Below are 15,908 nucleotides of genomic sequence, written 5' to 3' on the forward strand. Positions count from 1 at the left end.
GTCCTTCTGGCCAGGCTATGAATTAAATTCACATGAGACAGAACAACAGGAGAAAATTAAACAAAGCTTTATAACATGTATACAGGGCAGAGACCCAGGAAAACTGAGTAACTCACCAAAATGGCAGAGGTGCTCATCTTAAATACCATCTTCAGCTACAGACAAAGGATGTTGGGGGTGGGGGGACTCAGTTATGGGAGATTACCAGAAAAGTACACTAAATGAGAGTAAGGTTATTCTGCAGATTTAAGTCCTTGCCTTCTGCATTAAGAATTTTTAGAGATAAGGTCATCCTCCCTCTTCTTTCTGGTACAGAGTGGGAGACACCTTTACAGATGGAGATTTCCCTTACAAATGTAAATATCTCTTACAAAGGGTAATTTTCTACTTTTCAGAGTTTCTCTCATGTCTGCAGTTTTTAAAAGTAATCAGCCCGAGGGGCTGGCCCCGTGGCCGAGTGGTTAAGTTCGTGCGCTCCGCTGCAGGCGGCCCAGTGTTTCGTTGGTTTGAATCCTGGGCGCCGACATGGCACTGCTCGTCAGACCACGCTGAGGCAGCGTCCCACATGCCACAACTAGAAGGACCCACAACGAAGAATCTACAACTATGTACCGGGGGGCTTTGGGGAGAAAAAGGAAAAAATAAAATCTTAAAAAAAAAAAAAAGTAACCAGCCCGAAATAATCCTCATGCCAAAGAGACATACCTTGGGGTGGCCAATTCCAGTCCCCTACACTAGTCTCTACCAAAAAAAAAAAGTTGACCAAGACTCATTAGTCCAAACTCATCAAATTGTGTACATTAAATATACGCATTTTTTAATATATCAATTATACCTCAATAAAGCTATTTTTAAAAAGACATGAAAATATTTTTATAACCCATATGTAGGTTATAAGTTACAGTCTGAAAACCTCTTAGAGGGGAAGGAGACAAAGAAAAAGAAGCAAGGAGAATGAGAGAAGTATTTAGTGAGGTAGGAGGAAAACCCAGAGAGATTGGTGTTCCAAAAGCCAAGTGAAAAAAGTATATCCAGAAGGGACTTGTACACGGCATCAAATGCTGATGAGAGGTGGAGGAAGATGAGGATTAGGGATCAACCAATCTATTTGACAAGGAGAGAGTCACCAGTAACCTTGACAAGAACAGTTTTAGTGAAGCAGTGAAGAACAAAGGCCTCACTGGAGAATATTTTTTATTGTACTTAATTTCTTTGAATTTTCTGTATTTTCCAAATGTTCTACAAGGCACTTTTAACATCAGAAAAATAATATAAACACAATTTTATCACAGTTATAAAAAATAAGTTGGTACATTTAAAAGAATCTTGCATTTTGAAAATTTCCTCTTGTGGAACACCTCATCCTTAATGGTACTGAATAAGTAAAAATGTCACTGTACTTCAAACTAGAGCTCATCTAAACTTTTCTAATTTTTTCCCTGTTTGTCCTCAAAAGCTTTAATGAGAATACGAGGTCTAATTATTCTTCCCTGTAATGAAATCTCTTTCTCTTTTCAAGGATTCAGACTACGTTTTATGCAATATGATGGTTACAGGGCCCCTAGGCCTAACAGAAATCCACAGGAATCCTCCTATCATCTTCAGGAAGACATGTATCTTTAGGTATGAGACACATCTTCGTGTCTGTTTTGTTTGACTGCCAGAACACACCCTTCCTGGTGTGACAGTAGATCTGAGTGACACAGCTTTTGCCTCTTAGTATGTATACACTGACTCTCATTCTGATTGAGTTTTAAAGAAAAATTCCTGTCTGCATGGGACATATTAACTCCTTCCCCCTCAAGTCCTTTCTAAAACAGATTTCATTGGTATTTTATATTAAGATTCCATGTTTTTAAGCATGATAGTGTTTTATTTTCTATGATTTTCTTATAAACATGAAATTCACCAAAACCCATCAGGAATGTGAAAAATACATCCACCTCACTTATCAGAGCTCATCTTAATGTTAGCTAGCCTGTGAACATGTATTTTTTAGTTAAAGAAGACAAGGTGGGGCAAAGAGAATGTTGTCTTTAATAAGTACCTAGTTCTAGATTACTCTGAATGCCTCCCACCTGTGGAAGGCAAGGAACACTATTAAACTGTGGACAGATGCAAAACAGATCTTAGCTGAGAACACACCTATTGCAAAAGGGACCAACTGCTTCTTAGAGGGTCAGTGTAGTTGAGTAGGCAGTAACCTATTTGGGACTGTAGGATAATTTGACATTTAAGTACCTATGTTAATTAAATTTTAGTTTGGCCTCATACCAGAATGATCATTCAGTTTTAAGCTTTTTTCCACATAGTTGTTCCCTGTGCTGGTCAAGAGTTTTACTGGAGTCCTTGTTACACCCAGACTCATACTTTGGATTCCTGAGTGTAACTCAGAGCAGGTGTCTTTTGAGGAACTCTGTTGACCAATCAGCTTTATCGTTATGCCTGGAAGGTTTAGCGTGATGCATCATTACTGTGGTTATCATAAAGACACAAAGTGGCGGCTCAGCAGCACGGAGGGGTGGGAATAGCAAAGGGAGGACATAATCCTACCTGTCATTATGGGATTGATATTATAAACCATAAATGTGCTTTTTGAGGCTATGCAAAGCACCAACATTTTTACAAATACCTCAAAGGAATGACATCTCAATATCAGTGTAAATAGGAAAAGAAGAAAATAGATGAAAAGAGATGTGTCTATACCTCAGTAGAGAAAGAAGCAGCCACTGCATTTCTGTGAAAACCTCAGGCCCCTTACTGAAGCAGATATTGTCGATGCCCTGTCCAGATTCCTGATATAGCTTTGGCACAATTTGCCTTCCAGAGCTCCCCTTGGGATCAGGCTGAGGCTAGACTTCACCTGAAGTCACATTCTTCCTTGGCTTCTGCCCCTTCCCTGTCCTGCTTTCCTCAGATCCTTACACGTTCTCCTGAGAGCACTCCCTCAATCAATTATTTGCATAAGCACCCCTGTCTCAGGCTCTGCTTCTAGGGAACCTGACCTAACACACTCATCGTTCCCCTAGGCATTCAACCAATACTTATTGGACAATATGTAAACAAAAAACGAATACCTTTAGATAAGTGGAAGTACAGTAAAGACAATAAAGCAGAGGATCATGGTGGAGCATGACTCAGGAGCTGCGGATTGCATGGTCAGGGAAGCCTTCTCTGTAAGGAGATGGATGAGCTGAGGGAGAGAGTCCTCTGAAATCAAGGAGGGGAGGGGTCCAGGCAGATGAAACGACAACGAGGGCCAGTGTGGTTAGAGTGTAATAGGCACAGAAGAGAGCAATCCAATATATTTGGGTGCAATGTCATGAACAGGCTGATGTTTTATATCCTTATGCTTATTTGGTTTTGATTTCAGAGATTTCCTCTTTAAATGTACAGACAGTTCAGAAGTTGTTTTGGCCTCTGTCTGTGGAGAAAACCACCTAGCAATTCCACTTCGCGAGAGAACAGGAGAGGCTTTGGGAGTTCTCGATTTTAACATTGGCAAGAGTAGGATGTTGTTGTACCGAGAATTTAAAGATCTTCAGAAAATGATAAAGGTGATCCAAGCTGCCTGCTATCAAATACTCGGCGAATTATCTGGAGAAATAAAGAAAAACTACATCTTAGGTATTGTGAATGTGGCAACAGTCTGGATCATGGGTTTAATAAGTTTTGGGGAAAGCATAGACAATGAAATGAAGGATGCATTTTATAAAATGAATTGTTATAATATACAAATCTTTCCACATGAAAGGAATTCCCTCATGCAGTCTTGGGCTGATGAGTATGGTCTATAAATGAGAGCAACGGGTAAGGAATCACATTTTCTTGGCAAGAATCATATGGTTTTAGAACTGGAAGGACTCATAAAGGCAATATAGAACCAGCATTTATTAAATGCCGCATCATGTATCAAGCACTTTAATTACATTCTTTCAGTTACTCCTTACCATCACTCTGTGAGGCGAACGGTGATACCCTATTTTACAGGTGAGGAAAGTCAAGTTCAGAGAAACAAAGCAACTTGCACAAATCACACAATTAACAAGGGGTGAAGGCTGGATTTGCACCCCAGTTTGGGTGCTCTTTCCACGATATCAGACAGCATCCACTCATTGGAACCTCTCGTTTTACAGATAAAGAAGCGAAAGCCCCTCGTAGTAAAGGTCCAATAGCAAGCTAGTGGCAGAGCCAAGACCTGACCCCGATCCTTGTGATTTCACATCCCCTAGGCTACTCTTAGCACAAAACCAGTGTGGGCAGAAGGCAGGGAAGAAGGAAGCATAGAAACCTTTGGCTACCTGGAATGGAGTGAATAGAATTAGAAGAGTAACACTGTGTGTGGTTAAGCTGAACATTTTCTAGCTATTACACAGGTGGGATAAGGAAAAAAAGAAAGAAGAAAATGTATGTCTTTTGAACGTCCACTATGTGTAAGGCCTGAGGCTAAGCGCTTTTACTTATATCATCTCATTTAACTCCCACAGCTCACCAGGGAAGTAGGGATCAGCCCCATTCTCACAGAAAAGGAAAAGGAGCTTCAGAGAGACAACAGAACTATAAGGGGGAGAGTAGATTTTCAAACTGAGGTCTGACTCCAAAACCCAAGTTTTCACCTTTCCTCAAAGCCTCTTTCTGTGAGCTTCACCAGGTGTAATTCTATTTCTGCCTTTTGATTTCATGACTAGAGGAACTAACATTGTTTAAAACCATGGGATATGAAAAAGTAATGTGTGGGGGCCAACCCAGTGGCATAGTAGTTAAGTTCGCACACTCCACTTCAGGGCCCAGGGTTCGCTGGTTCAGATCCTGGGAGCAGACCTACACACTGCTCCTCAACCCATGCTGCAGCAGTGTCCCGCATACAAAGTGGAGGAAGACTGGCACAAATGTTAGCTCAGCGACAATCTTCCTCAAGCAAAAAGAGGAAGATTGGCAACAAATGTTACCTCAGAGCTAATCTTCCTCGCCAAAAAAAAAAGTAATATGTGTACTGAACAACAATGTGGGATGTCATTCTGTTATTCCAGAGATTGAACATGCAGGAGAAGTCCAGCGAGCAGGAGTTCTCTTCTTCCGAATCATGCTGAAAGAGCTGCAAGAAAGCCTCCAACTGCTTACCTCCATGGACTTTGTATCTCTCTTGCTCTATGATTATAATCCTCCAAGAGAGTCGAAATCTCCACCGGACAGCAAATCCCAGGAATTGGAAGCCAATGCAAAATTAGTACATGACATCCTAATAGCGGTTATCTTATTCTTTCATCCAGAGTTGGAATCATCAGGTGACTTAGAAAATTGGGATAAGTGTAAACTGGTAAGTTTTTTTTTAAAGTACTCTTTTTATTGAAGAATAACTCACACAAGTTTAGGTCATAAGCATACAAGTGTAAGAATTTTTACACAATGAACATTTGTAACTAGACTCTAGATCAAGAAACAGAACATTAGTGGCATCCCAAAAGCCCCCCTTTGTACCCTCTCCCATCACCCGCCACCCCCCCACACACACACATACTCACCCCAAGGCTGACCAGAATCCTGACTTCTAACGCCTTAGATTGGTTTTGCTTGTTTTAAAATTTGTACCAATGGAATTACGTAAACTGATGAGTTTGGCACTCTACTTCCACGTGCTGGTGCTCCCATAACTTCTGTTCTTTGTTTACAGTATGTTAACAGATACTTAGTGGAGAATGTCTGTGCCTTTGATCCAACTGCTAAGCATGTGAAAGTTAATTTACAGCTCATTGATGAATATATCAGAGGTAAATTTCCACTGAATTATGATCTAAATCTATACTAACAGCAATAAAACACAGTTGTAATCCAGATGTTTTTATTAGAATGAAGCAAGTGGCTAATAAATTCATTTTTTAGCAAAAAAAATAGTTCTGATTATAGTCTCCTAAAAGGAAGGACACTGTCTATAATCCACTGCATTCTGGAATAACTGTCTATGCCACACATATGAGAATTCAGAAGCACATCTATCTCCAAGTTATTGACTACATTTGCTTTATTTATTAAAAAACAAAAGCGAATAAGGGTTGCGGTGAAGATAGGAAACAAGTATATTTAGCAAAAAGGCTTTATTATCTTTGGTTTCAATGAAGAACTCAAGAAAATAAGAGCTCATGAGTCTTTATAGACTAGTAATGTAGAGTTTTTGGAGGAGGGCAATCAGCAGGAATTGAGAGCAGCGAGGCTCCCAGGCTGAAGAAGGCGATGAGCTCTTTGGCCACAGAGAATCGGCCACATACAAGAGTAAAATATCCAAGCACTCATTCCCCCATGGATGTGTATTACCCCATCAGAGACCTCAGGTCATTTATGTGAATGGAACAGTGAGGAATAAATTTAAAGTTTGCTTCTCTTTTGTTTCTCATGAAAAACTAATCATTAATCAGGAAAATGGCTCTGTAGAAGTTGCTCACTAAACCTGCCCCTCCCCTCCCTCTCTCCTACTCTCCATGGAGACTCTGGACCAAGTCAGAAGGGTATCTGGACTCCAGTGATACATATATCAAGCTGAGAGGCTCAGAACCAGAGAGACTCCCAGGACAAGATGAAGGCAAAGGCAACCCAGAGGAAGACAACCACGCTCCTCACGGTGTCTGTGGCAGCGAAAGCATGTCGCACAGGGGAAGCATGTAGCAGTGAGCCAGGGTAGATGGATGAGAGAGAGATATCTGGCCTAGGAAGGTGAGATACTCCCCTAAGTTTGGGAGTCCTAGAGAATAGGAGAGAGCGTGAGATTCAAATAAAAGTTAACATGAGTTAACGTGGACTATGAGTGATGTGAGTAAAGATTAGGAGTTCTATTTGGAATGGATTCTACTGGAGCCTCACAGCTCTGGGCTGACTCACAAGAGCCTCTGGATTCATAGGTGTTATAGGGATCACTTCTTCTAGGTGCTATTCAAGGGAAACAGCAACAACAAAAATGAATACTTGTTCACTACACACTTGTATATACTTGGCCTATACGTGTTCACTGTTCACTGAGAACTTAAAAAATCTGGAAGAAATGTTTTCTATCTCAGTGCCTAGTTGCTGATCTTCCCTCTGGAGTAGATTTAGTCCTTACCATGAGCCCTAGCACCCCTCCTCCATTTGTGACCAGTTTGTCTAGTTGACATTCTCCCTGAGCCCCTATCCACTTTGGTCCCCACCCAACCTGCCAATCCCTTGGCCTAGAGCCAGACCCTGCTGCTAAGGTCACTTGTGTCCTCTGAGACTGATGCTCCCCTTCTTGGGCAAGGACTCAGGCCCTCACCAGTCCCTCTGTCAGACAGGAGCTGTGGTTGAGGAGCATGCTCCTCCACTCTCTACCTTGTAGCTGTGTTCAGGAATTGGCTCTCAGCCCTTAACAAGCCCATCCCCAGACAAAGGCATCTTCTGTGGCATTGCACCAATGCTTCAAGAGAATCTCTTCAGGCTCCACCTCTGATTTGCCTTATCAGAGCTTCCTCCTCTTGCCATGTAAAGCTCCTTTGTTTCAGAAAACATGCAAATTTCTGTTTCCTCTGCTTGACCCTACTTTGAACTGTGCTAGCTGATTCCTGAGCAGCCTTGATCGCCAATGCTCCCCACCACTTTCTCTTTTCCAACAGTGTCCTCAGGTGGCAGGAATTCCAACTGCAGTTAACAGAGCTGGATTCAGTCAGAAGCCAATAGTCCCTAGGCTCCCCTGCCACTACCACCAAGCCTTGAGCATTATCACAGTCTCTGCAGCAATCAAGAAAGTTCGTAGGCCACCCAGATACCAACCCTCTCTCTTTCAGATGCAATTGTTTCAGGAAATTCTAAACTCCCAAATTGGGGAAAGGAAGGGGAACTCTGGATTACCTTTCTGTTTGTGCCAAAAAGAGAGAAGTCTTCTGGCAGGGTAATCTGTTGCTCAAAGTTTATCTGAGCCTTCTAGCAGTATTAAGGCTCTTACTCAATGATCTCACCCTGTATGAAATGCCACCAACAATATCTGTAGGTTCTGCTCAGGATGAGGAGGGACTGTTAGCATAGCTCCTAACCCACCAAGCCTTCCAAACTAATGCTTTTGCCTGGAAGATAGAATTAGGGCTGGTGATTTGCCTACACTTTCTTGGGGCTTCTGCTGTCAACTCTCACCTCACTTCATTCTAGTTCTAGAGAAGCGTATTTTTGTGTGTGTGTTTAGAAAAGGTATGCTTTATTTTTTTCCCAGTTTTATTGAGATAATGACATAAAACATTATATTAGTTTAAGGTGTTACAACATAGTGATTTGATGTATGTATATATAGTGAAATGATCAGTACAATAGGTTTAGTTAACATCCATCACCTCACATAGTTACTAACTTTTTTTCTTGTGATGAGAACTTTTAAGGTCTACTCTCTTTGCAACTTTCAAATATACAACACAATATTGTTAACTATAGTGACAAGGCTGTACATTACACTCCCAAACTTCATTTATCTTATAACTGGAAGTTTGTACCTTTTAATCACCCTCACCTATTTTCCCCATCCCGCAATCCTCACCTCTGGTGACCACCAATCTGTTCTCTGTTTCTGTGAGTTCAGTTTTTTTAGATTCCACATAAAAGTGAGATCAGACAGTATTTGTCTTTCTCTGTCTGACGTATTTCACTTAGTATAATGCCCTCAAGCTCCATCCATGTTATTGCAAATGGTAAGATTTCCTTCTTTTTTATGGCTGAATAATGCTCCATTGTGTATATATATATATGTCACATTTTCTTTATCTATTCATCTATAGATGGATATTTAGATTGTTTCCTTGTCTGGGCTATCGTAAATAATGCTACAATGAAAATGGGGGTGCTGATATCTCTTCAAGATAGTGATTTCACTTCCTTTAGATATACACCCAGAAGCAGAATTGCTGGATCATATGGTAGTTCTATTTCTATGTTTTGAGGAACCTCCATACTGTTTTCCATAATGGTTATACCAATTTACATTCCCACCAACAGTGCACAAGTGTTCTTTTTTCTCCACAGCCTTGCCAACGCTTGTTATTTCTTGTCTGTTTGACAATAGTCATTCTAACAGATGTGATATGCTATCTCATTGTGGTTTTGATTTGCATTTCTAGAAAGGGATATTTTGTATTCTGGTGGAATTCCAGGCAGTTGTGTCCCACTATTAGATTGAGGCAGTCATCTGTGAAGGAGCATTGGGCAGCTTTGTTCAGCAGGCTGGGCTTCCCAAGGCTGTGCCATTGCATGTGAACCTTGCTGACATACTTCCCTATGGGGGACCGAATGACTCCAGTGACCACTCCCAGACAGCTGTGCCTGCAATAGCACATCAATAGCCTGCAAACCTCTGTCACTCTACCTAAAGTACTCCCAGTAGTTGGCTTCTTCTCCTTGAAGACTCATGACCAGACCACCTTCTCAAGGATCTGTTCTTCCTACTCTACTTTGGACCTCTACAGCCAGCCTCACCTGGTCTTTTTCTAGGGTGCTCCATACCTTCCCAAGTTCCCCTGCCAGGGGCTTTGGACAGATGTTGTCTACTAGAAACTGTTATCAGATCAAGAGGCAGGAAAAGCTGTCTCCTACCGCAAGTGTGACCAGAATCACTTTGCTATGTAGAACCTGTATTTCTTCCAATTGGCCATACTTCCTCCCCACGCTTAAATCCAAGGGTCTATATGTCCACAGACACTAGTCTCAGCAGGAGTTCCCCAGGCCCTCCACTGTTCCTGCAAGAGCCCCAGGGCTCCTCCTCTGCCAAAGCAGCCAGAGCCTCAGTGCTATCACTCTCTACAAAGAAACTCACCAGCTTCCTCAATAAAACACCATCATGATCCTCTGTGGATGACCATGGAGGGAGATGAGATGCCCAGCCTTCAGGAGAAAGGACTGATGGACTCACAGCCATGATTAACTCTTGTCCTCAAGATTCACCTGTCCTGGAGATCTTTCCCTAAATGCTACTGCCACTGCCATTGTGGCTCAAGCGAGTTCTGTCTCCATCCCTCTCCATTCCAACACTACACAGCTGAAGATCAGACAGGAACCTTTCACAAGATTCTACCAACCATCCAGAAATAACAAATGTGAATACGGCATAGAACTGAATCTGCAACTGTGATGATGTGCCTGGTTCTTTTAGAGGAGTCAGAGTGAAATGGACAAGACACCAAGAACATTGTTTTGTCCTGTTAATTTGGACCCTCTGTATACTGCCATTGGCTTAGATTCAGTTACAGTTCTCTACCACCTTTTTGCACCTAGTCTTCTTGGGCGGTGGTCATTTCTGGGACTCGTTGGCTCCTACTTGTAGGAAAAGAGCTGGTATCAGTTAGACCTGGTTCAACAGGGAGCCTAGAGTGTGTCATTTATGAGTGGCTCACCGATTTCAGGCTCTAGAGGAGGAAACATCCGTTGGGTTTTAGAACAGATTCCCTTTGTCCTGGCAAGAACTCTTAAAGGGCCCTTTTAGTTAAGATATTGGACAAGTACTCACTCACACGCTCTTCAGGAGACTGTTTTGGGGTTTAGAAAGGACCTGGAGCCTGGATGCTTGATTCATTTCCCATGCATGCTGACCTCTTCCATTTTCAGTTGAAGTCATCCCGGAGGGAAAAAGAAAGAAAGAAAGAGAGAGAGAGGGAGGGAGGGAGGGAAGGAAGGAAGGAAGGAAAGAAGAAAGGGAGGGAAGGAGAAAGAAAGAAAGAGAGAGAGAGAGAAAGAAAGAGAGAAAGAAAGAAAGAAAAAAAGAAAGAAAAAGAAAGAGAAAGAAAGAAAAAACAACTCAGCAAGTCTTTCTTTCCTTTATCGCTTTTTTTTTTTTTTTTTTTTTGGTGAGGAAGATTGTCCCTGAGCTAACATCTGTGCCCATCTTGCTCTGTTTTGTATGTGGGATGCCGCCTCAGCATGGCTTGATGAGTGATAGTATAGTGATGAGTGTAGGTCCGTGCCCAGGATCCTAACCCACGAACTCCAGGCTGCAGAAGTGGAGCATGCAAACTTAACCACTATGCCACCAGGCCAGCTTCATTTTTTATTTTAAATTTTAAAGTTTCCCAACAGTAGTTATTGAATTAAGAGAATAACTAAAATGGTTTTATTTGTCTAGGTAACATCACTGCTGCTTTGATAACTGATAAAGGCTGTTACAAATCAGTTTAGTGAGAACATTTTTTCTTTTAAAGATTTTATTTTTCCTTCTTCTTCACAAAGCCCCCAGTACACAGTTGTATATTTTTTAGTTGTGGGTCCTTGTAGTTGTGGCATGTGGGACGCCGCCTCAGCGTGGCTTGATGAGCACTTCTAAGTCTGCACCCAGGATCCAAACTGATGAAACCCTGGGCTGATGCAGCAAAGCACACGAACTTAACCACTCGGCCATGGTGCTGGCCCCCAGTGAGAACATTTTTATATTTAAGGCAAAAGTATTTTTCAAGTTTCCTTGACACTCATATTTTTTTTCATTTCAGTGGATGTTAAAACAATCTTTTATCCCAAAAGGATTATAAAAATTATATTTTTTATTAAAGTACTTTAAGAGGTCAAAAGAACTAAAAGGCTTCTAACAAAAGAAGTCACTAGCCCATCCCTCTTGTCTCATCTCGCTCTCCCAGGTTGCCCTCACCAAAGGCAATTCTTTTTGACTCTTTTGACTGTTTCTTCTGGTATTTGCACATTTCTATATTTCTAATATCATGCAATATTGCTAACTTTCAATTAATCAATTTTAAACCTTCACAAGTGATTTCCTCATTATAGGTGAAAGTCTGGTTCTGTTACACCACCATTCTCTTACCTTATCCTCCAATGTAATTATATTAGGATTTGGGGTTAAATCAAAATACAATGTTTACATGATTTTGCCTATGCAAATATTATCCACAGCTGAGCATCGTAGGACAACTTGATTGCTCCTTTTTTACTTTTTGTTTTTCCCGAAGTAAATAATTGCCTTTTATTTTTAAAAAATTGTTTCGTTTTCTTTGTACTTCTTGATAATCCCCACCCCTTCCATTTGTCTCTCCGTATAATTTACAAAAATGTCAGTTCTATCAGGTAACTTTTTCAATTCCAATTTCATTTTTTCTTGAAGCCATTCATCTAGAGATCTTAATTTCCTTTTTATCTAGGGTTATTCCCCTGGCCCAGATCTACTACACAGCTGCCTTTCTGAAATTCATTTTGCCACTATCATAGGAATTTACTTTGCCATTCTCTGGGTTCATTCTTTCTTGGTCTACTCCCATGTTTTACTGGACGTAGCGTAACTCCAGTAGTTTTCTGAGAAACAGTACCTGAATGGTAAATTTTCAAGACCTTTCATGTCTGAAAATGTTTTTATTCAACTCTCAAATTTGATTTATAGCTTACCAGGGAGTATAATTTTGAAGACATCGCCCCATTGTCTTTTTTCAGAAATTGAGATATAATTCACATGCCACAAATTTCACCATTTTATTCTATTTTATTTATTTTATGATTCTTTTTCCTTTTTCTCCCCAAAGCCTCCTGGTACATAGTTGTATATTTTTAGTTGTGGGTCCTTCTAGTTGTGGCATGTGGGATGCCACCTCAGCATGGCTTGATGAGCAGTGCCATGTCCACACCCAGGATCTAGACCAGCAAAACCCTGGGCCACCAAAGTGGAGTGCGCGATCTTAACCACTCAGCCATGGGGCCAGCCCCAAATTTCACCATTTTAAAGTGTACCATTTAGTGGTTTTTAGTATATTCACTGGGTTGTACAACCATCACCTCTATCTAATTTTAGAACATTTTCATCACTTCAAAAAGAAACCCAGTACCCATTAGCAGTCACTCTCTTTCGCCCTTCCCCACCCCAGCACCTGGCAACCACTAATCCACTTTCTGTCTCTATAGATTTGCCTATTCTGGACATTTCTTATAAATGGAATCATACAATAGGTAGCCTTTTGTATCTGTCTTCTTTCACTTAGCATAATGTTTCAAGGTTCGTCTATGTTCTAACATGTATCACTACTTCATTCATTTTTTATGGCTGAATAATATTCTATTATATGGATATACCACATTTTATTTATCTGATTCTCAGTTGATGGACATGTAGGGTGTTTCCACTTTTTGGCTATTGTCAATAATGCTGCTGTGAACATTTGTTTACAAGTTTTTGTGTGAATGTTTTGTGTCAGTTCTCTTGGGACTATGCTGGGTCATATGGAAACTCTATGTTTAACTTCTTGAGGAAATGGCTCCATTGTCAAAAGAAACTTGAAAATTTCCAAGATTTCTGTTGAGAAGAAATCTGAAGCCTTTCTGATTTCTGATTGTGTGTGTGACTTTTTTGGGTTTTTTTGTTTTGTTTCTCTCCAGAAGCTGTAGAATCACCCCTCTATCCCCAAGATTGTGAAATTTCATAATGATGTGCCTTGATATGGGTCTATTTTCATCCATTGATCTGAACACTCACTGGGCCTTTTCAGTTGTGAAACTCGAGTCCTTAAGTCCTTGATGATTTTCTCCATGGCGTCAAGGTTGCTACTCATGGCTGTGCAATTTGTGCAGTCCACAAAGGTGGCCTGCTGGGTAGGGGCTGAAGTCTGACCAGGATTCCACTCACTAAACTATGTAGTTTAGCTTAAGGCTACGTCTGCTTAGAGGAGGGCCATCTCCTTCTTTACACTTTTTTTTCTGCTCACCAGGCCGTGCACTCACAGAGGGCATTTATCCATGGTAGTAGGTGTCTTTTTCTCATTTACACAAAGGTGCCCTAGAGGTTGGTGGTGGCCCTGCCCTCCCTTTTCTGTGTTCCCTCTTTGGAACTCATATTATTCAATTATTGGATCTCCTAGATTCAGTCTCCAAAATCCCCATATTTTCTCACCTATTTACCATCCTTGTGTCTTTTTTGTTTCACTTTCTGAGACATTCTCTCAACCTTCTAATTCTATTGGATTTTTGTTTGTGCATGTTTTGTCTAAGAGCTTTTTTGTTGTTGCTGTTCTCTAAACATTTGAATTCTACAACATCTTATTCATGTTTCCTGAATGCAATGTCTTATCTCTCTTAGGATATTGATAATTATTTTTTTAAGCTGTCTTCTCCCTCTTGTTTCTCTTCTTTCTTTCTGTTTTAGTGTTTTGGTTTCTGTATCTCTTCTTCTCTACAAACAACTGGACAGCTTCCCCTTTTCAACCCTAGAAATTTATTCCTCAGAGACAGCAGCATAGAAAGTCTCTGGACTGGGGGACATCAGACACAGTTGAGAAGAAGAGTATCAGAATGAAAACAGGGAGAGTATGAGTGTGTCTGCTGAATACTGAGAGCCCTCTAGGCTTCCCAGACTACGCTCCAAGCAGAAAGGAGCAAACAACTGATGCCCGTACCATTGGTGTACAAGAAAAAGATCGTAGGGCTTTTGTTTGTAATGATTTTATCCCATCAATGTCTAATTTCTGGTTTTTGTTTAAAAGTGTTTTGAAATAAATAATTTATAAATAAATCTACATTATTGGGATCATGCTCAACATTTGTTACTGACAGAGGTACACAATCAAAGAGTTTGGAAGCCACTGTAGTAAAGTATGAATTTTTATAAAGATAAATTGCATTGATTTCAATTTGCACATAATTTAATTTGTAGCTACACCATGAAAAAAGCCAATACAATGTGATATTCTACAGAAATTATGCTTACAATGGGAATGAAACTAATATACCTACAAGAACTCAGTGTTGATCCTGGAACAAACTTCCACCTAAGCTTTGATAACTCAAAAAAAGACTGTGTTTTTACCTCCCATTTAATACTGATTCTTTCCTGACAAGCTGGACGCAAACACTCTACAATACCTTTGGGACCTTATTAAATTAACAATGACATTAAATGCCTGACTGCCATGGCAAATCTGAGTTCTCCTGCCTACATAAAAACTGATTAAAATTTGCACACACATACCTTTTTAAGTATATACTGTTGCATAGACCTTCAGCTCATTGCATGTGGCAATAATGTTAAGGGGTGACATAGGGCATGTGAAACAACAGAAATAAAAGAACCAAAACTAAGAGAAGTAATGATAAGGAGAGGAGCATTCAAGAAATACTTCCAAGGGCCGGCCTGCTAGCACAGCAGTTAAGTTTACACCTTCCCCTTCGGCGGCCTGGGGTCTGCCGGTTCAGATCCCGGGCATGGACATACCCACTGCTCATCAAGCCATACTGTGGCAGGTGTCCCACATATAAAAAATAGAGGAAGATGGGCGCAGATGCTAGCTCAGGGCTGATCTTCCTCAGCAAAAAGAGGATTGGCAGTGGATGTTAGCTCAGGGCTAATTTTCCTCAAAAAAAGAAAGAAAGAAAGAAAAAGAAATACTGCCAATCCTGTGTTAGTTTTTAGTTGAAATGAGCAGTTACACTTTAACTTTTGGACTTGAAGCTTAAGTACATCGTTCTTTCTTGCTTTGCCCATCTTTCTAATTGTCTATAATCCCCAAAGGATTTAACTTAATCCAGTCTTAAAGCATAGATCCATAAATAGAATTTTAATTAGAAATATCCTATAATAGGGGCTGGCCCCGTGGCCGAGTGGTTAAGTTCCTGCGCTCCGCTGCAGGCGGCCCAGTGTTTCGTTGGTTCGAATCCTGGGCGTGGACATGGCACTGCTCATCAGACCACGCTGAGGCAGCGTCCCACATGCCACAACTACAAAGACCCACAACAAAGAATATACAACTGTGTACCGGGGGGCTTTGGGGAGAAAAAAGGGAAAAAAATAAAAATCTAAAAAAGAAAGAAATAGCCTATAATATCCCAATGTTCTCAGCAAAATGAATTCCCTATATAATTAAAAGTTTGATTAGACTAGAACCTATAAAAAATACCATAAAATGTTTCTGTGTAGGTTCATAAACAGATTCAAAGGTTGACCCAGGAATTCTTTT

The 15,908-nt window shown here is 40.7% G+C and overlaps 1 protein-coding gene across 7 annotated transcripts in view; it reads left to right on the forward strand.

Annotated features, from left to right (window-relative positions):
* Positions 1–15,908, forward strand: part of EFCAB5 (EF-hand calcium binding domain 5) — a 142,576-nt gene that overhangs the window by 123,697 nt on the left and 2,971 nt on the right. For all 7 annotated transcript variants that reach the window (XM_070227791.1, XM_070227792.1, XM_070227787.1 and 4 more), the window contains 4 exons: positions 1,520–1,623; positions 3,374–3,627; positions 5,031–5,317; positions 5,672–5,768. In XM_070227791.1, coding sequence (XP_070083892.1) covers positions 1,520–1,623; positions 3,374–3,627; positions 5,031–5,317; positions 5,672–5,768 — 742 coding nt within the window. The remainder of the gene's footprint in view (positions 1–1,519; positions 1,624–3,373; positions 3,628–5,030; positions 5,318–5,671; positions 5,769–15,908) is intronic.

The sequence above is a fragment of the Equus caballus genome, chromosome 11 (assembly GCF_041296265.1).
Source record: "Equus caballus isolate H_3958 breed thoroughbred chromosome 11, TB-T2T, whole genome shotgun sequence".
NCBI classification, from domain to species: Eukaryota; Metazoa; Chordata; class Mammalia; order Perissodactyla; family Equidae; genus Equus; species Equus caballus.